Source organism: Sturnus vulgaris, chromosome 1 (genome assembly GCF_052056855.1).
Source record: "Sturnus vulgaris isolate bStuVul1 chromosome 1, bStuVul1.hap1, whole genome shotgun sequence".
NCBI classification, from domain to species: domain Eukaryota; kingdom Metazoa; phylum Chordata; class Aves; order Passeriformes; family Sturnidae; genus Sturnus; species Sturnus vulgaris.
Genome location: NC_142243.1, coordinates 16997415 through 17018199, shown reverse-complemented (window position 1 = coordinate 17018199; position 20785 = coordinate 16997415). Strand labels below are relative to the sequence as shown.

Sequence of the window (20785 nt, the reverse complement as noted above, 5' to 3'; positions counted from 1 at the left end):
ACACCTATAAGGGCCGGCGGTGAGGGGCGCCGCGCGGAGTGGGGCTGCCCGGTGAGCATCCGTCCTCCCACGGCCGGGCGTCCTCGCTCGCAGAGCCGAGCGCTGGCGGAGGCGGCTCCCCGGCAGTAGCCCCGCCCGCTGATCCCCGCAGCAAGTGGCAGTCCCGCGCCGCGGGCCCCCCTCTCCGGCAGCGGCGCCCGAAGGATGCGGAGCGGCGGAGCGCGGGCGGCGGCGGGGCGCCGCGGGGGGACCCGCCGCTCTGTCGGGCGCGGACGCCGCCGCCCCTGCGCGCTGCGCCGGGCAGGAGCTCAGTGAGCGCGGTGGCCGCGGCGGGAGGAGGCGCAGGCGGGCTCGGCTCCGCTGTCGCCGGAGGGGCTGCGCGCCGCTCCTCGCCGGCGGTGGGGCTGTGCGGAGCCCCGCGCTGGGGAGGTTGCGGGCGGCACCGCCACAGGTGACTCGCGGGCCGGGGGTCGCGTTCCGCCCCGCTGCCGCTCGGCCGCCTCTGCGCGTTCGCACTCCTGCACCGCGGCCGCCTGCGCGAAGCCCATCTTCAGCTGCCTCGCCGTGCCGGCGCGACCGGCAGCACCGGGGGACATGGCTTTGCTCCGGCTCTTTCTCCTCTTGCTCCTCGCCCAGCGCGGGCTGGGGTCTGCAGCCGACCAAGGGCAGGCAGTGCGCGGCCGGGAGCGGGCGCTCGGAGGGAAGCAGCCTATTTACAACCACATCAAGAGCCGGGAGCCTCTACCGGCTCCGCGGAGCCGCTCTACAGAGAGCACCATCTTGGCGCAGCGGCTCGCCGAGGAGGTGCCCCAGGACGTGGCCTCGTTCCTCTACACGGGCGACTCCCGGGAGTTGCGGCGAGCCAACTGCTCCGGGCGGTACGAGCTGGCCAGCCTCGCCGGCAAGTCGCGCTTCACCTCGCACCCCTCCCTGCACGGCGCCCTGGGCACCCTCACCCACGCCACCAACTTACTCAACATGATCCTCCAGAGCAATAAGTCGCGGGAGCAGAACTTGCAGGAGGACCTGGAGTGGTACCGCGCCTTGATCAGGAGCCTGCTGGAGGAGGACCCCAACATCTCCAGGGCCGCTATCACTTTCAGCACGGAGCCTTTCTCCTCCACTCCCCAGGTTTTCCTCCAGGCCAGCAGGCACGAGAGCCAGGTCCTCCTGCAGGACTTGTCCTCCACGGCTCACCGCCTGGCCAACGCCTCTGTGGAAACTGAATGGTTCCACAGCTTGAAGCGCAAGTGGAGGCCACATCTGCACAGGAAGGTCATAAACACGGGCCCCAAAACTTTGGAAAACAGTTGGAAGAGGCGGGAGAGCTTCACTGCTGATAAGAACCACATTAGGTGGTCCTCACCATACCTGGAGTGTGAGAATGGGAATTACAAACCCGGCTGGCTAGTGACTCTCTCGGCGGCTTTCTACGGGCTGCGGCCAAACCTCCTGCCCGAGTTCAGGTAAGAGGAGTGTTCTGCTTGCTTTCTGTCGAGAAGGGGAGGCAGGAGGGGGGTTTGGTTCTGCCCCTCTCCTAAGGAAGGGCATTCTGGTGTCTGGGTGACCTGATCAAGCCCTGCTGCACGGGCTGCTCAGTCACACCGCAGAGCAAGCTCAGGCCTTCCTGTTGAGCTGTACCTTCGTGCCTTCGGGAGCTGTTGCTCCATAAAAGAATCGCTGTCTTCTCTGTCTGTAAGACAGCGTTTGCTTTCCCTGCTCCTATTGGAGCAGGCGTGCATGTGGGTTACGTTCCTGGTGTGCCTGTGATGGGGAGAGGAGAGCAGTAGTTGCCAGTTGAAGTTTATCTGTGTCTGCAAGAGGAAAATGCTCACTGAGGGTTGTTTCTTACTATACTGTGAAATTGAACCTAGCTGGACCCCAGCTATGCTTATAACCTGCTGGGAAATAACACTGCTGTGCTGGTAAACTGCTGTTTCTGGTCTCCAGAGCACATCCACTGTGGGGTGCTCGAGCCTGGTCAGCAGTCAGTACACTTGTAGGTGAATAAGCGTTGGTGACTGTAGTTCTGTCATAGTTCATGTGGCTATAACCTGAACTGGCAGTAGGCAAGCTTTCCTTTTATATCACCAGCTTTATATTTGATACCTGGCATATGTAAAGGTTTACTTATTTTTTTATTGCTTTATATACTTTTTGTTGCTTTTACATACTTTGCCACTGAACTGCAACTAACAGAGAGGAAGACAGAAAAAGGCTCTTTCTAGTGTCTTTGCATTTTGACACCGAAGTGAGATTTGCTCAAAGAATGAGAGCAGTAGAGTGTAGATGCCAGTTTTTCCCCTGGCACTCCTGTGAGGGGTTCACGGGTAGCTCTGTCCAGTGGGGAATGCCCACTGCCCTGAAGCAGCTGGCATAGCTCAGGATGAGAGAGGAGCACAGGATTTCTTTCACGCTATGAATTAATAGTAGGTAAAGACTGATAAGAACATAGCAGACACGGAAGAGATTTTGCCACACCTAGGTGGCGAGGCAATAGTGTCTGCAGATGCTGTTTCTCTTGGCTTAGTCTGAAATCTAGTGAGATCAAAGAGATATGAGTGCCGTCATAAATCCTTGAAAAAGCCTGAAATTTGTTGAATGGATAATGCCTGCTTCTTTCTCTGTTGAATTACGTTTTGCACTGAATTTTTCAGTGGGGATGGTAGGGTTAAGGTAAAATGAGCTCATCTGTAGGCTGTTTGTTGCTGAATTCCTCTTGAGACCAAAACCCAGGAATAGGTCTACTGTAGAGCTCTTCTGGACCCTAGGGAGTCCAGAGAAGTCAGGAAGCTTGTCAGAGATCATTGAAATGCAATGTTCAACATTTGATGAACTTCAGGATGTGGATGAAAGTTAATGTAGGCGGATATTCTCTTGTTGGGGATAGAGTTTTGCAGAACCACTAGGCTGGAGGTGTGCTGGCAGCTGCAAACCAGCTCTTTGAGAATATAAACTTTGATATAAAGCTTAACTCAAAGAAGCTTCAATCTTGACTTAATTGAAGAGGAAATAAACCTATGTTTTAAGCAGAAGAGTCTAAAGCTCCAATTCCAGCCCTGTGCCAAGATTCTGTGATACCAGGAAGCATCTCAGTGGTGTAGGTTTCTGCTGTGGTAGCTTTGGTGTGCAGAACACACCAGGTCTGTTTTGGCATAACCCTGGCCAACCACAGCAACCAGTAGATGTCCTCCTGGATGCAGTGCAGAGTTCTGCCTCTCCTGCCTCATCTTCCCAGCCTCTGCTTGCCATGTAGGGGTCACTTCCGTTGTGGAAATAGAATAACCTGCTGTAATTCTGATACTTCAAAGGGCATACACTGAGCTCATGTAAGCTTGGAGAACCACTTCTTATTGAGAAGATCTTGAGATGGAGTATGCTATGCAAGTTCAAAGTGTTGTCTTGCTGTTTTACTGTACAGTTAGGACAAAACTAACGAAGATGTTGTATCAACAGAGACGCGTTTGTAAGCATTTCTAAAAAATGGGCTTTTTTTTGCAGAACTATTAAAGAAGCAGGTGGAAGAAATGAAATTATAAATACATACACATTCTGGCAAGGCTGAAGGATAGTTCCTGTGCTCCTGATTTGAAGTATGCTAGATGAAAGATGGGCTTTAATATAAGATTATTACTTGGAATATTGAGAAAGTAGATTCTCAGCTGCACAGAAAATAGTATACACAAAATACGCTTCCAAGACTTGTCATTTGTCTCAATATTTACACAGAGTTTTCAATACTTAATAGGTACACAGCCTCAATGTGAATTTTTAAGAGAAAAAAATGGTTTAAAGCATGAACATATAATAGAAAAATGTAAAATCTAGTGTGGTTACTGGAAAACTAGTGTGAGTTACTGTAAGATGCCTCTTGAAGTAAGCTTTACTTCCCCTCATCATCAGTCTTTGAGTGACACAATATTTTGACTTTAAATTCTTATTTAAGGCCCTTATGGAAAAACAGTGAGCATTAACCTCCATCTTTTGGGGCAGCTATGTTGGTTCTCCCAAAAATGTATCTTTGAACCATCTGTTAGAAACATTTTAGTGAATCAGTTCCCATGCTCCTCCTATTTAGTAGTCTGGCATGATATCATTAATGGTTACTTACTGTATGCCTCTTTAATATTATTGTAACAGTTTGTGTAATTTATTTGCTCAAGTTAGGTTTAAGGCGTGGTACAACAGAGTGAGATCCATTCAGGAGCCTGCTCTATCCATGAAAAAGTTCTTTCACATTACAGAAGGAAAAGCCATTGCTCCTTCTTGCTGTCTCTTCTGTGGCAGTGACAGATGGGTTTGTTCATGTGGCATAGCGATGGGAAGAGATTAATGGAGGCAATACTGATAACTACTCCTGGCTGTGTTCAGTGCATGCTGCTGCTGCAGTGCTGTTGTCAATGACGTTCCAAAAGTGCAGCAGAAAGCAGCGAGCTTTGTTCTTAACGCTGTGAAGTTGCAGAGCTTTTGGCCTGAGCGTTGTGAGTTTGTTGTGAGTGTTACAGGCTCGGGGGTTCTTGCAAACAACTCATCTGTCTTCAATCTCACCTCTCCCCAAGAGATTACTGCCAGACTGCCCCAAGTGAAGGCCAAGGAGAGAATGTGGTTGTCTTGCCGTGGCTGACACTGTAGATGAATACTGAGATGAAATGGAGAAAGCAAAGGCAACTTGGTTGTGCTGATAAATGTACCAGAAGCTGTTCGGGCCCAGTGGGGCCACATTATCCGAGTACAATGTCTGCAGCTTCTTAGCACTGCTTGCTGGTATTTTGTCTGCATTTGCTGGTTTTTCCACCCAAAATGCATGGAGAGAACATCACTACTAACTGCTTGTAAGATGCAGTGTCGGCTCTCATTCAGAAATCAGGATTCACAGAGACTCAAAGTCATCACTTGATGTTAACCATCCCTCCTGTCCAAACTGACGCCGTTTGCAGCTGAAATTCACAACCTAATGTGCCTAAGCACTCTACTACTGTAGTGCAGCAGGGGGTAGAGCACAGTAGGATCTGTCACAGATCTTCTGTGCCTCTCCCCTGATACTGCCTATCACACAGTCAGAATGAACCATATTTTATGGCACATGATGACCCAACTGTCCTCCTTGCAGCCTTACTGAGAAAGTGGAAAAGAGTGAGAAGTTGCATGTTGTAAATGATTCCTTTTCTAAAAGTGTTTTCTTGGCACCTGGAGAAGAAATGAGAGGTGTTCATTGCTTTAGGGAGTCTAGGAGACAAGTGGGAAAGGTCACTTATTCATCTAGAAGAAAGATGATTGAATAGTCAGCTAATAGGAACACACAAGTTAAAAAAAACCTCCTGCTGGGTCACTGAGTCAGTCTTCTGCTGTCACAAGCCCCCTTGATGTCATCGGTTGACAAATCTCCATCTTTAAGTAGGTGGGTTTCCCTCTTGACTTTTCGGTTCACTGGCATGCCAGACCTAAGGGTTGGATAATGTCTCCTGATTTCTGATCTGAATTTATTCACAGTCAGGCCTCATGAATTTATTCTGATCCAGAACTCTCTTCCATCTGACTTTAGCACTCTTAGCTGGTGTTTACTGGCCTGATTTATTTATAGGCAGTGGCCCCTTCTCCACCTTTGTTTACTAGACTACACAAACTGGCTTTCTTTAGTCTGTCATAAGCTTTCTGTTGCCATGGTCCCTCTTCTCAAGTCCTGTTCCAGTATTTCCTGAATGTGGTTAGTCAGATTCATGTGCACTGTTTCAGCCTTGTGCAATGACATCAGTTATCCCCAAACTCTGATGAATGAGTTGCTGCTTTTGCAGTTCAAAATGTTCCTTTATGTGCTGTTCTCTTTTTTTTTTTTTTTTTTTTTAACGTTATATTGTAATACATCTACATTTTGGGAACTGGTCATTGGTCTTGCATGATTTCTCATTGTGGAGGTTAGATTGTCTTCAAAATATGAAGCATTGTTTTCTTTTCCCCTCCCATTATATTCCAGCAAGTTTTTCGCCAAATCCAGCACAGCATTTGCTATATTTTTAAAAGATTTTTAGGGAGAATCCAGTGGAATAATGTCTGTTTTGGCAGAAAGGCACTCAATCAGCAAGCTGAATAAGTTGGGGATGGGGTTTTTTGTTGTTTTTGTTTGCTTGCTTTTTATTTTTATTTTGAATGGACTCTTGTTCTGAATGATTTACAGGTAACTTCATTCTCAAGTTTGGCCAGGTTGTGCTACATCTTAATATTTTCTGTCTTCCAGAGGTTTTCTATTTCTCTCAGTTATTGGAAAGATATTCCTTGATGCAAAGATCATCTTTACTGCACAGTTAAATTGAGCTGATTCTTCCCTAAAGGCAGTATAATGTAATGATTTCCACTGTACCATTAACAGTTACTTGGACCACTCCAGTGTTAGACTATGATGGGGCTCTTAGTTAAGGAAACATTACTGAAGACAGATTAAACTATGGAGGTAGAAGTATTTATGACAAATGAGTAATTTCTTAGGGATTATATATATTATATGATTTATTATTCTGCTAAATATTTCACAGCTATTAAATTACTTGGTAAAAAAACCCAAACAAATGTAGACATGAAAAGAGGAATTTTAAAAATGGGTAATTTTTTTCCTTTAGACATGGTTTAATTTCTTCCTTTAGCCCCCTTTTTTTAGTTTCCTCCAATCTCTCTTTAGTCTGAGTACTGAGCTAAGAGAAAATTAATTTTAATTGTTTAAGTAGACTTTTACATTTTTTGTGCCATTATATAATACTGAAAATATTTTAAAATGGTGAGGTTGACATTTTTTATAACACGTCTTGGTCCTTAACATGATTGAAGGTGTGGGTGGATTTAGAATAGGTTTCAAAAATGAAAAGGAATAATTTATTTCCTAGAATTCTGAAAGTATTGGATTTGTGTTCCTGAAAAGAAGTTAAAACAAAGAAGCCTCTTATTATACTGTCTGTTTATGGAAACCCTCAGGATATTTTAAGTATTCTCTAGGCAATCAATTATGTCCCTGCCAGCATTTTTCATATGAGGTCATGAATGGAGATAGAAAGCTGGATGTAGCTGAAATGTAGGAAAGGAACAATAAATAGGGATTTCTCTTTGAGAGCCATGATTCAGCTTCCTTCAGTATTGGAGAAAGAGAAGTGGGTCTTTGAAGAAAGAAATTAAATATGGCCATGAGAGAATTGAAACCTATACTGCATTCATGTGCACAATTACATAGCACATGCTAAGTTGCAATAAAAGGAACTATTTTTTGGGGGTCAGACTTCTGTTTTCAACTCCTTTGTTCTCCACCCCCATCCCCCTTGGGCCAGGCTTCCAGCACAGCAGGTTATCAAAGCTCTTTTGAAGGGGATGGACACGTAACAGTCCTTACTATCTGAGATTCAGCTCCAGAACTGCCATCTATTCTATTTGTGAGTGTGGGCTCAGATAGAAATGTTCCTAAAGGTAAGAAAAAGTGTATTGCTGTGTTGGGTCAGAGGAAAGGTTTCCATCTTGCTCCAAAAACAGCTTCTGGCAGGTACTGAAAGAAAAATATCAAGTTCTCCTATGTCCAATTTACCAATGATAAGCAATAAAAAATTGTTTTTTCAGACTTTATCTGAATGAGTGGATAGTAGTTATATATTAAACTGGCCTTCATGATTCTTATCCGTGTTTTAACACATTTTTGTCTTCTGCAAGGTAGTTTGGCATTGTATTCCATAATATCCATCTATTATGAGTTCCATAATTTTCTGTTTTTAAATTCACTTAATGAATCTAAATTCACTTAATGAATCTAAATTCATTGGGCTATCCCAGATTCTTAAATGAATACTTTCAAAATATGAAAGTATTTGAATATTGAAATTTCATTCAAAATATTGAATGAAATTTTTTTCAAAGTGTTTTATTGCATCATTTCTGTGTCAGCCAGGTTTAGTTGTGGATTATATTAAGCATTTTTATCACTTGGAAACTTTGTCACTGGCCATCCACTTATGGCCATCTGTGAATGGGCCAAACAAACAAAAAAGAGATAGTTGTGAAGTCCAGCTTGTTAATTTCCCTGCATGTGAAAGCTGACTTTTGTTTCATTGATTCTTTCAATAGTGATGAAAATAACTCATTTTTTGTCAAAAGCTGTCTCTACTCTGAGAAATTTTTATATCTTATGTATATATCTTTGTACCTTGTGTATTGTGTTAGAGATTCTACTTCAGCCTTCCACTTCCTGAGGTATTTGAAAAGTAGACCCTATCCTTTTAACTTGCTGTTTCTAAAAATGTCTTGGTTTTGTCTTACATTCTTGTAATTTGTATGTTTCTCTTTGCCCAGGTTTATGCTTTCCATTTTTTTTTTTTTTTTGAGGTTGGCTTCCACTTACTTTTGAGTTTTAAAATGACCTTGATACCTTTAAATAAATCTTCAGGGTCACAGGATTTGATATAGTTAGGCTGAGACTATCCCTCCTGTGTAGGATTCTTCTATTTCAAAAGCTCTTTGTGTTCCTAACATATTTTTTTCTATTGTGCTATGTTCCTTGGGACCCTTTCTTTCTACCTGCCTCTTTGACCCCATGAGTGGTAATGGAAACATTAAAAAAAAGTAACCTGAATTTGGCTTCAAGACCTCTTTTCATAGGGATAATCTAATGTAAGTGGTACTCTACCATCGCTGACACCTGGCATTCCTACACAAAGCAATGCTTTGCGACAGAGTTAAGATGTTAGCACCAACTCGAGCATCCTCAAGAAAAACAAACAAAAAACCCCACCAAACCATCCCTGCCCCATAGAGTGTCAAAGAAACTCTGACTAAACTGCAGGGTAATCCTCGGGGAGGCAGCACTGCATGCCATAAATCTGAAGGCAGATTTAAATTTGAAATAATTTTGCAGACAATAGAGAATTCAGCTTTAAGTACTTGTAGTACTTTTTTAAATGGCCTAGAGGGATTTTCTTTGCAGGTGAATCCTAATTTGTGCCCACGCTGCTATACCTTATTCCTCAGTTAAGTTTATTTTTAGTGAAAGCTGGTTCTCCTATGAAAATGTGAGTTGGAAAACATCAGTCATGCTATGGCTGAGGAATTAGGGAAATGTCTGTCCTGTTAGTATGGAATTGGTGGTAACTCCAAAAATTGTGTATCATGTCCCAGTAGCCTTTTGTGAATCTGGCTGGTTAGGCATGGTAACAACTTTGACAATGTCCAAGTGATGCAGAATCCTAAATCTTAACTTTCAAAGGCAAGCTGAACCTGCAGAGGCTGATGCTTGTCAGTAAGACTTATAGCTGGAATTCATGTGTGAATTTGACACCAGGATTGTTTTTGGGTGCTCAGCTGATGGCACATTGTATGGGAGGAGCCTCAGGTGTCAGGTAGTGTACAGTATTTGAAGATTAATATTCTTGAAAGTGGCAACCTCCAAAATGAGAGTAGTCAGAAAAGGCATCTGCCCTGAAAACATTAGCTATGCTAAATACAGTGTGTGTTTGTCTAGAGGAGTGGGCATTTGCAGATTTCTGATGACTGTAGAGAACTTGTTTTTCTTATATTCTTATTTTCTGGTCAAGAGTACTTATGAAGGACAGTATGGAGGGCTGAATGAATATGACAGCAAGAATCGAAGCAGCTGTTTAGATGTGGGGGTTGATGCCCACTTCAGTGTATGATAATCATCCCTTATACCTTAATTATGAGTGCTCACAATGCTTACAGGCACAAAAGTAAGTGTACAAGCTTGGAAGGCAAACTGTGTGTTTAGCTGAGCTGTAATGACCTCTGTGCCAAAAAAGCTTTTGAAGAGCTAGAGCACAAGGATACTGTTTATCACCATTTAAATGTTGGCAGACTATTATTTTGTACAGTTCTGGCTTAAGCTGGCTAGGAGGAAAAAAAATTTGTTCCTCCTGGGTTTTTTAATGATGTAAAAGTAGAGGCAAAAAAAAATATTCTGTAGATAGGTTTTACAACATGTTGTTACAATGAAATATTATAACTACTGAAACTATCAAGATAGCTAGTAGTTTGGGAAAATAAGCTTAAATCAATTTCTGGCACAGATTTCAAGGCAAGCAGCATGCCAACAAACAGTAGTACTGGAAATATAGACAGGCATTAAAGCCTCTTAAATCAAACCTCTGACCTGACAGAAAATCCTTGATGACCTCATTCTTCAATGATTATCTTATGTATAATTTAACTAATTCTTTCTTAACTGCATGTTTAACATGGACATGCAATCCTTAGATATCTCTTTTGTATTTGTAAGGACTGCAAAATTGTGGCAGGAAACAACTATCTATTGTTGCAAGGAGATTAACAAAATATACTTACCTGCCAGATGGTCCACAATTACCAATAATATTGTTATTAACTTATGGCTGTGGCTTGAGTTCAGCCAGGCAGCATTGCCAGTGTGGATGAATGTGTTACGCTGACAAGCCGAGTCTACTCTTACACCCTTGATATTTGTCTTGATTGCTTCCACCAAGATAGCAACACTGCAATTATTCCCAATTAGTTCGATAAATATAACAGGCAGTTGGTCCATATACATTCTAGGAGGATGTGTTCTTCCATATGTTCCATTTTCCGAATGTTGAATCAAAAATAACTGAAAATGTGGGTGGCTAAACAGACTGTGCCAGCTACTGTATTAATCACAGATGAATTTCAAAAATATATCATGTACATATTGGTGTACTCTGTGTAATAGCAGTGGGGTGCAAGTCTGAGATGGTGTTTTAAAATGGCAAAGATCTCAAATGAACACAGTAGAAGTCTTGTACCATCATGATACCTTTTATAAATGCCACGTACACATTACAGAAACTTTGCTTTTGAAAGCACTGTATGCTCAGGTAGCTTCAGAGCTGTGGTGTTACTATGAAACACGTATTGCAGAGGTCTAGTGAAAAAAGAGTAATGATATGCACCATGGGGGGAAACATTTGAAATCCTGTGGCAGCTTGTAACTGTTAGGAGAGATTGATTTCCTGCTCCTGCACTGTCCTGTTTCTCCTTGCTGTAGATTTTCACCCCAGAAACTCACAAAGCTCTGAGAGAAGGGAAGACCAGAAGAACTTAACCATGTCAAAAGTTCAGGTTGTGCTACAAAAGAACTGCAGATGGGAGAAGAGTGTAGGTAAAAGGTTTGCATTGAGTTCATGAAGATTGGATTTTGTGGAAAACAAACTTTCTTGTAAGAAATGCTTTGGTACAAGAGAAGCAAAAGGAACATGTGTTTAGTTTGAAATGAAAGAATTTTGTAGTGTTTCTGGAAGAAGTAGTATGAAAATATTTTTGACTTTGTATTGCTTAACAGGGTGATCCTGACAAAACTTAAACATAAATTGAAAGTGCAGGTGGAAGTGGGGCCGGATAACCTGGGAGGAATATGGAGGCACTGTCTGAGCATGGCTGTGATCAGGAGTATCTTGCAATAGTGTGGCCAGCAGCACCAGGGCAGAGATCATCCCCCTGTACTCAGCACTGGGGAGGTTGTACCTCAAATCCTGGGGTCAGTTTTGAGCCCCTCACTGCAGGAAAGATAATAAAGGGGCTGGAGAAAGTCTAGAGAAGGGCAGTGGAGCTGGAGCACAAGTCCTGTAAGGAGCAGCTGAGGGAGTTTATTCTGGAGAAAAGGAGGCTCAGGAGAGAATTTACTGCTCTACAGCTGCCTGAAAGGAGGCTGGGACCAGGTATGGGTTGGTCCCTTCTCCCAGGTCACAGGATAGAACAAGAGGAAATGTCAAGTTGTACCAGAGGAGTTTTGCATTGGATATTAGGAAAACTTGCTTCACTGAAAGGATTGTCACACATCAGGACAGGCTACTAGGTTTGAGTAACCATCCCTGGAGGTATTTAAAAGTGGCACTTGGGGACACAGTTTAGTGGTTACTTTGGCAGTGCTTGGTTAATGGTTGGGACTCAATGATCTTAAAGGTCTCTTCCAAGGTGCTTGCTGCTGAATGGAAAAGTGTGATTTGTGACATAAGATGTGAAGAAGTCCAAGGTTGGACTTGATGTCTTCCAAGAACTGCAGGCTGATCAGTCTCACCTCAGTCCCTGGGAAGGTGATGGAGCAAATCATTGTGAAAACCCCTTCTGAAACACATCAATAGGAGGGATGTGATTGGGAGTAGTCAGCATGGATTTCTGAGGGGGAAATAGTGTTTAACCAACTCAGCAGCCTTCTGTGTGTAGATAACTGGTGACCAGTTGGAGGTCAGTCACTTTTTATATACTCCTGGTGGACACCAGTTTGACATGAATCACCAACGTGTGCTTGTGGCAAAGAAAGCCAACAGCCTCCTGGTTGGTGAGAGGAAGTTTTGCCAATGGGTTGAGGGAAGTAATCCTTGCTCTTTACCCAGCCTGATGGGACTCCATCAGGAGTGTATCTCTACTTCTGGGCTCCTCAGCACAGGAGACATGGATGTACTGAAGCAAACCTAGAGAACAGCCACAGAGTTAAAGGTTGGAGCATCTGACACACACGAAGGGCTGAGTGAGCTGGTACTGTTCAGCCTGGAGAAAAGGCTTCAGGGGCATTTTATATGTAAGTACCCAGTGAAAAAGTGTAAAGGAGAGAGACAGACCTTTCTCAGCCTTGATCAATGAAAACATGGAAAGCTCAAGAGGCACAAACTGAAATAAAAAAAATTTCATTTAAACATCAGAAATCTTTTGTTTGGACACTGTGAGTTTAATCAGTCACTAGATCAGCTTTCCCAGACATGGTGAAGTCTCTATTATTGAAGGTATAAAAAAAACCCCCAACTTAACTGAGCCTGCTTTGAGCAGGTGGTTACACTGAATGATCACAAGAGGCTTCTTCCAATGGCAGTTGCTGTGTGAATCTGATTTTTGCGTTTATTTTTAACAAAATAATTGTATTAAAGAACTTTCAAAGTTCTTTAATCAATTCTGATGTGAGAAGTCCAGAAGTACTTTCTTTCTAGCACATGGCTCTGAGTGTTAGGATGCTCTCCTGCTTTCTGATGGTTGTCACACTAGAACATACCATGAATTCTCCAAATTGCAGCACTTCTAGCACAAGGCCATACTCAAATACTTTCTCAGTGTACTTACCCTAATTTCTCTGGCTTGTATGTGTTGTCTTTCTCACAAGTAACCTCTAGGTGAGTTTTCTTTTGAAAATATTTATATCCTTTTTTTACTGTCATTTTGCTTCTACAGGGCTTGCTTGTGATACGACACAGCAAACTCTTAAAGGTGTTTCTTCTCTTCTGGCAGTGATTAGTTTGTCCCTTATTTGCAATCTGTACTTCCCTTTGCAGAAGTGTTTGAGGAGGGAAAGGTCAGTTTCTTCTTCTATCAGTTAAAAGCAAAATGTTCACAAGGGAAAAACTTTCCGTGTAAAGGAAGTAAAACCTCCTTCCCTCAGGTGAATGGGTTGCATTTCTATTAAAGTTGAATTATCACTGCTTTTCCTATTGTATAAACTGATTTCTTTGAGTAGTTGGGATGATGCTGATCCTTGATAGCTTTGTCAATGTGACTGGTGTATAACATGGATTAGGAGAGCAAGGAGTAGTGTTGGTCCTGGTCCTGCTGCCTGCTTTGTGTCTGTATGCAGCCATGAGGAAATTATTCACTTGCAGAACAGGTCCTGTTCTCAGCCTACACATTTGTATTAGCTCATAAAGGTCCAGAAAATATTAGAAACCTACCTGGTGGGATCTACACATGACCAGGTGAGTGATCTGTTATCTCTACTGCTACAGGCATCTGATCAGGCACTTTCTTGCCAGGGTAAATTTGTAATCTGCCGGTATCAACATTTTAAAGAGATAATCTATGCAGCACGGCAGTTTTCTGTCTTGAGGTTAGTGCTCACCTGGAATATGGAAAAACCAGTTCCTTGGGATAGAAACATTGTTTTGAGACTGCTGTTCCAAACAAGTGTACAAAGGCACAAAGCTGTAAACTAAAAATATATTAGAATATTCCAGAAGTGTGGTGTGTGCTATTTTAAATTTAACTTGCTAGAACCAGCACTTAAATATTTCAAGTAATTTCTAAATGTGCCCAGCATTAGATTGTTCAGATTCTAGTCAGGAGACTGAGTGGGATGAAGAGCTCCTGTACTGTCTAACTTCCTACTATCTTATGTAGTTCCTACTGCTTTATGTAGTTTCCGCATGCATTCTTCTGACCACTTACATGACACAGTTGTGTTTCTCCATTTACTATATAGCATGTCTGAAGATGAATGTCCAAATTTAGCTGTTGTGGACTCCTGTTGTACTGGGGTCAGATATGAGGGAACAGTATTGTCCTGGTTTTAATCAAGCTCACTCTTACGCCTGTTCTAATTTTGTTTGTATGTATCCTCTAAAGTATACAGCTCTGTAGCTGTCTTGTTACTATTATTGTGTAATTAGCATTAATTAAAAGGGGAAACACACTTTGAGGTGAATGAGGTGCTTCTGAGATAGAGGCTGTGCTATGCCCTTGTTAGTTCACAGCCTGAAAGATGGGAGATGGTGTTTGTAGTTGTGAAAGTCTAGACTGTGGAAAAGAAAACCTCTATCCCAAGTGGCTGAAATGATTGACCCGAAAGGAATGGCATTCTAGATTTAAGAAATTAGCACAGAGCATTCATCCACGATGAATGAGTTTCTGTAATGATTTAGCAGGTAGAAGTTGCATATTGACATTTTTGTCAAGTCTGGACTGCAGCAAAGCAGTCATAGATGACATGCTCTGACAAAATGATGTTATAAATGTCCTAGGTAATTTTGAAGAATATGTAAATCTTACAAGACTTTTTTTTTTCCCTAAGATATAGAACTACAGTCTTGTACCTTTTTTCTCTGATATTCAAGTTTTTATAAAATAGAGTGTCAGCTTTGAAATTGACTTGTTAGCTTTTCTTTCAAAAGAATTTTTGAGGTAAACTATTGATGATGAAACCTAGAGACTTCTTAGTATAGATCTTACACAATTCAGATGGTCCTTCAGGACGTCTGTGAAGCCAAAAAAAGCTTCCTATACACACATCAGTGGTCTATTGCTGGCTTGTGCAGCTTTCTGATGTTGTCAGATTTTATTGCAGGGCCAGGTGTGGGGAGAGGGCTTGGATGCTGCTGGAGGAGGATGTTGAGCTGCAGAGAAGAGGCCTGAATGTCTCTGGGGAGAGTACAAAAACAGGCTTTTGCCAGTTGTTTTGGTAAATAGGATTCCCTGAAGCAAAGGAGAGAATGTAGTTTTTGCAGGACATGGGGTGAGGTGCAGTCTGGTACCTTGCACTCAGAACTGGCTGGGAAGGTTACTGGCTTCAGAAAAAGTAGTGCAGGTCTTTCACTGTCTTTATTTTGGGTCTTTGCTGCACAGTAAAATGTGAAGGGCATTACATTGTTTGGACATACAACTTGTTCTTAACTGCCACCTTACTCTTAATATTACTGAGCTCTTGTTGTAGTGCATCTCAGTAAAGTCTAAAATAAGAATGTGTTTCTGTGACCATGGCTCTGGGAGCACGAAACTTCTCTGGTTTTAGACATTTTATCAAATTCCATACTTAGAAGAAAGATGTAGTTCTGCTCTTCAGCCTACAGCATCATTAAAAAGTTTACCTTATTTCTGTAGCTGTGTTCAAGGCTGTTTCTCTCTGTTTTCAGAGGTGTCGTCAAAGTTGACATCAATCTGCAGAAGGTGGACATTGACCAGTGCTCGAGCGAGGGATGGTTCTCAGGGACGCACAGGTGTCATCTCAACAATTCTGAGGTACGTCTGTCCCCAAGGGACCTCGCTTCAGTAACAAATCTTCACACTGAGTTGTGTTCTGTAGTATCAGTGTTATTTATTTTACAGACATTAAATGTGGTTTGTGGGGCTGAATCTTTCTGTGTAAGGTGTTTTGGAATGCATGAGTTTCAGGAGTGCTTACATTTCAGAATTATTGATGTTAAAACAGAAGCAAAGCTATTGTGAAGAGATAACAATTACAGGGAAAAAGGCTACCAATGAAATAAATCTATGAGGTTCTGCTTTGCAAGTCAGACAATTATTTTGTGCTCAAAATCAAAATAGGATTTTAATGTCAGTGTCACTTTTGCTTGGACAGCTTTGCAAAGTATGGTAGAAGTAGCTGAAATGCTAAGGGTAATTATTCAGAAAAACATGGTCATTTGATAGAGATGCAGAATAACAGGCAGAATTGGATACTTTAATTCCTTCTTAGTGGAATTGCCAACATTTTGACAGGGCTGACTAAAATGTTTGTGCTCAGCTCCTTCCTGCTTCCTCTTTCTTCTGAAGGTCTCTGTCTGGTTCCATCTGTCAGCAAGTCATAGATCATTTGGCCTGGCCAGTCATATGTGCTCAATGAAACTTTTAAACAAAATACATTTTGATTTTTCTTCTCATTCTGCTGTGTAAAGGTGATTTCAAAGTCACTAATTTATTTTCTGTGAAAGTAGGTACCTTGTGTACTCCTGTACTTTTGGAAAGGACAATTAAAATGTAGGGAAAACTTGACATTTGTCTACCAGAAGTCAGGAGATGTTTGCCTAATTTTCTGTAAAATGCCAGTTTATCAAAGCCAAGTCTAAATTTAGAAAAACAGTTGGTTTTTATGAATTCAGCTGCTAACATTTTTGAGCAAGAAGAACTCAGAATTTTTGTAAACATCTTTTTTTTAGTATTTTTTAATTTGATTTTTTTAAATAAAATAAACATGAAATGCGAAATGAAGGCTTTATCAAAGACTGATTTAAGACAAATATTTCTGCAAGTGAAAAAATGTTTTTCTTTGTCAAGTACTTTTTGACTTTTAAATTCAAGGGAATGCTTTTTAAATCGCTTATGTTTCTTCCTAGAAGAAAATATTGTTTCCCATGTCACCTGGTAAATATTGTTTTTTAATATATTCTATATGATTATATACTTTGGCAAGTGCTCCTCCTTCTAATGTCTAATGAGCAAAATATATTAGCAGAGGGATGGGATTGTAAGTTACATCTCTGCAACTGAGAATGAAAGGGGAAAAACTCACTCCTAGGTCTCTTGTGGTTTAGCCCCAGTTGGCAACTCTGTACCACACAGTCCACTCATTTCCCCTGCCCCCACTGCCATGGGGAGGAGAATTTGGGAAAAAGGATAAAACTGGTGGGTTGAGATAAGAACAGTTTAAAATATAACAGTACTAATGATAGTTAAATATACTACTACTGAAATGAGAGGGGATTAAAAAAAGGAGAAATGAAACCAGAGAACAACCAGTGATGCACAATATCCCCTGCTGGCTGCTGCCTGGCCTGTCCCCCAGCAGCAAGTGACCCCTCCTGCCCAGCTCTTCCCAGCCTACATGCTGAGCTTGGTGTTCCATGGTGTGGGATATCCCTCTGGCCACTTCAGGACAGCTGTCCTGGCTCTGCTTGCTTCTTGTGCACTGGCAGAGCATGGAAAGCTGAGAAGTCCTGGACTTAATGTAAGCATTGCTTAGCACACTGGTGTTTGGCTGTTGATATCAACTTTGCTCTCACAGAAAAGCCAGAACAGCACTGTACCAGCTACTGAGAGAAACAGCTGAACCCAGAGAAGGTCATGCTTGTCATGCTTGTTTCATTGGAACCCACTGTATGGAACAAGGGCAACTTACATAGTTGTGCAACAATATTTTCCACACAGTTTTGCTTATAGATGCTAAAGAAATCATATTCCCTGTGCTCTCTTACCTACCTAGCAGCAGTTAAACAAATAGCTGCTGATGGCTGAATGCTCTGTCCCCATTTACAAAGTCTGTTTTTAGCAGAGTAGGAAGAGAATGGAGATCTCTGGATTTCCAGTTCTGCTTCAGTTAGACCCTCCTTGCTCGCTTTAGTTTTTTTAGGTGAATTGAGTATTTACTGCAGCATAGCCTCTGTGCAGACTGTTTGATAAGCCTTTGCCATAGTGAATTTCTGATTTGGCTCTGAAGGTGTTTACTGCATAACCCATACCATGTGGCCAGGCCACCAATACCGTTGAAGCACAGGCATAGAGCTCAGTATTTCAGAATATTTAAAAATTTCAGAAATACAACTCCCTTCTTCCCTAATGCTATGAAAACACAGGGAGTGACTTTATGAAAGAACAAAAGGAAAAGACGAAAGTTATGGATTAAACAAAATGCTTTTATAGTGGCTAAAATCTGCTAGACACATGGCAGACAAATTCTCCTACTTTCTGTGCTGTTCTGAAGTGTTTATTTTCTAAATAAAATTCAGTTGAAATGAAGGAGATGGAGGTGCATGACAGTGAATGGAAACATATGGTAAGCCAGTGGTCTGTATGTGCTAGACAGAAAAAAAGAGAAGGCATGGATGGGATCCAACTTCTACCAGAAAATAGAGACTGTTGTTGAAAGTACTGTATTGCCTTCACATAGTCTGGCACAGCAGTGTTAGGAGATGATGCTAACTGTGGCACTGGGATTTGTCTTTGGAAGGTCATCAAGAACAGCCTGATTGTGATGGAATAGTTGTAGTGCTGGTCCCTGCTTGGGAAAAAATACTGTCAGGTTGAGTGATTTAGGAATATTATGACTTAAATGTGCAAAATTCTGAGACATACTAATCTCACTTAAATTTTCATCTGTCCTTAGATTTAGGTGCTCCTTAGGATTGGTGGCTCTTAAGTATCTTACTTTAGGTATGGTGCCCTCAAATACAAAACAAAAACAAGCACTGAGAACTTTGGATTCCCCATTTTTAATTCAACTACTTAAATTCCTAATATGTAATGAATTTTTTTCCTGATTTGTTCTCTTTTGTGGACAGTACACATACATCCCTGATTTCATAGCAGCCTAGATGAACAAGAGTGCCCTCCTTTAACCTCAGGGTAACTGGACACTGCTCAGCCTAATCAGTCAGGAAGTTAGGTGATACTTAACACGGGAAAGCCAAATTGCAGCCATGGCTAAAGTCTATTTCAGTTATGTTTTTCTCCTCTTTTTTTAACAATTGAATCATCCAAAAAAGTGGCTGATGGCCAGGTGTTTTGTGAGAGAGCTACATTCTGCTTCCTGTCTTCTACTTTGACTCCAAAATAGACAACATCTTCCCCAAAAGCTATTGGGCAAGAGATTTGGTTTCTCTGGGGCTGCAAGAAATATGACAGGTAATATCTGCAGGGTTAGAAATAATTAAGTTGGGTCGCTCATAAAATGATTGAGACAAGTCTAAAATTAGCAAACAGAAAAAATGTGGTTACCCAATAACAAATGCAAGGTAATTTCATTGTACAGGCAGTGCTGTACAATGTACAGACAAGGCTGGTTATGGGAGTAAGAACATGCACTTTTACCCTGTTTGAAACCCTTAAAGACTTTTACTATATTGGATTTCTTCTCCATAAATACTGGCAGCGGCTGCTGGCACTTTTAGTAACAACTTTAGAGTCCTTGTGGAGACACCAGCAATAATGTCAAGGCTGAGGAGCATCTGAAGAAATCGGCTGCTGTGGTCCCTTGAGCTTGGCTGGATCCTTCCAGCCAGCAGCATCAGTCTGTGAGCAGTGGCTGCAAATTCCACACTGTTCCCCTGGCCTTAATGAGCCTGCCAGCAGCTTGCATCCAGCTGACATCCCTTTGGGTTTCAATAGTATTCCACAAATGACAGCGTGCAAAAATATCTAGAGGAAATCAGGGAAGCAGAGCAAACAAGAAAGCTGCATTGCTGTCTGTATATGGTGCCTGCATATCTGTGTTTGTAGAAGGATGCATAGGCCTACTGTATGTTTATTTATTGTGCACGAACACAAAACCAGTCGTGAAGGGAAAACAAATGAGCAGTGCAGCCAAAATATTTTTTCCATTTTTTAGCAAAATATTTGGGACCATCATATTTTATTACACTGTATGCAAGGTCACAAGCAACTGAACAAGGGGGAGGCGGGGGCTGATTAAAAATAGAATTGTGATGGGGACTGAGGTGGGAGAGAGGAGGGGAAAAAATCCAATGCTTTCCAGGTTTTTCAAGCAAATGCTTTTTAGTGCCCTTGTCTGGCTGGGAAAAGGCTATTAATGTGCACAGTCTGTGGGAGGGGAACCATGGCAAGAGATTAGATCTTAGAGATCTAAGATTAGATATGATCTGAAGTCATAACACACTGGGTCATACTCAGTGTCATTGATTTTGCTTATTACTTGCATGTATTTTCTGTCCTATCCATTAGGAAAAGTGCAGTCAGAATTAGAAGAATTTGAAAGCAAAGCTGTTTGGTGATTCAGCCTGAGTGAATGGGTTTATGGACTATAGTTAGCTTCTAATTTGGAAATAATAACCATTCTTGAAGCTGCAGATTGCATCCAACATAGGATAAGAGCAGTACCTAATCAGAGCAGAGAGCATGTCAGGATGTATTTTGTCTTAAAACAACATCTTTAGTGGTAGAAAACAAATACTAAATGCTACATCAAATCCTGGGCTGAAGGGGGAATCTAAGGCAGAAAAGGCAGTGACTCATTTCAGTATGCAGGTAAACAAAACATAGCCAGCAAAAGAAAATATTCTTGAATTCAGAAGCAGGCAGGTGTATCTGTTCTCTCCAACAGCTCGGGGTATTTGAAGAGCATTCAGTAGACACAAAGAACATTTCAGATGCTATTTTAAAAATAACTTCTGCATCATCTGCATTCATGGGAAAAGTCCCCTTATGACAGTAAACCAGATCTAATCTGGCACTCCCCCAGACACTGTTACATAAAATAAGGTGGAGGTTTGTCAGAGTTCTCAGTGATAAACAAGGTGCTATAAAACCAACTTTCAGTTTAAGAAAGAGCCAGGTT

The 20785-nt window shown here is 41.9% G+C and overlaps 1 protein-coding gene across 2 annotated transcripts in view; it reads left to right on the top strand.

Annotated features, from left to right (window-relative positions):
- The first annotated feature begins 579 nt into the window (after positions 1–579).
- GPR158 (G protein-coupled receptor 158) overlaps positions 580–20785 on the top strand; it is a 192828-nt gene continuing 172622 nt past the window's right edge. For both annotated transcript variants that reach the window (XM_088160375.1, XM_014882219.2), the window contains exons 1-2: positions 580–1466; positions 15633–15738. In XM_088160375.1, the coding sequence (XP_088016501.1) occupies positions 595–1466; positions 15633–15738 (978 nt within the window). In that variant the 5' untranslated portion in view covers positions 580–594. The remainder of the gene's footprint in view (positions 1467–15632; positions 15739–20785) is intronic.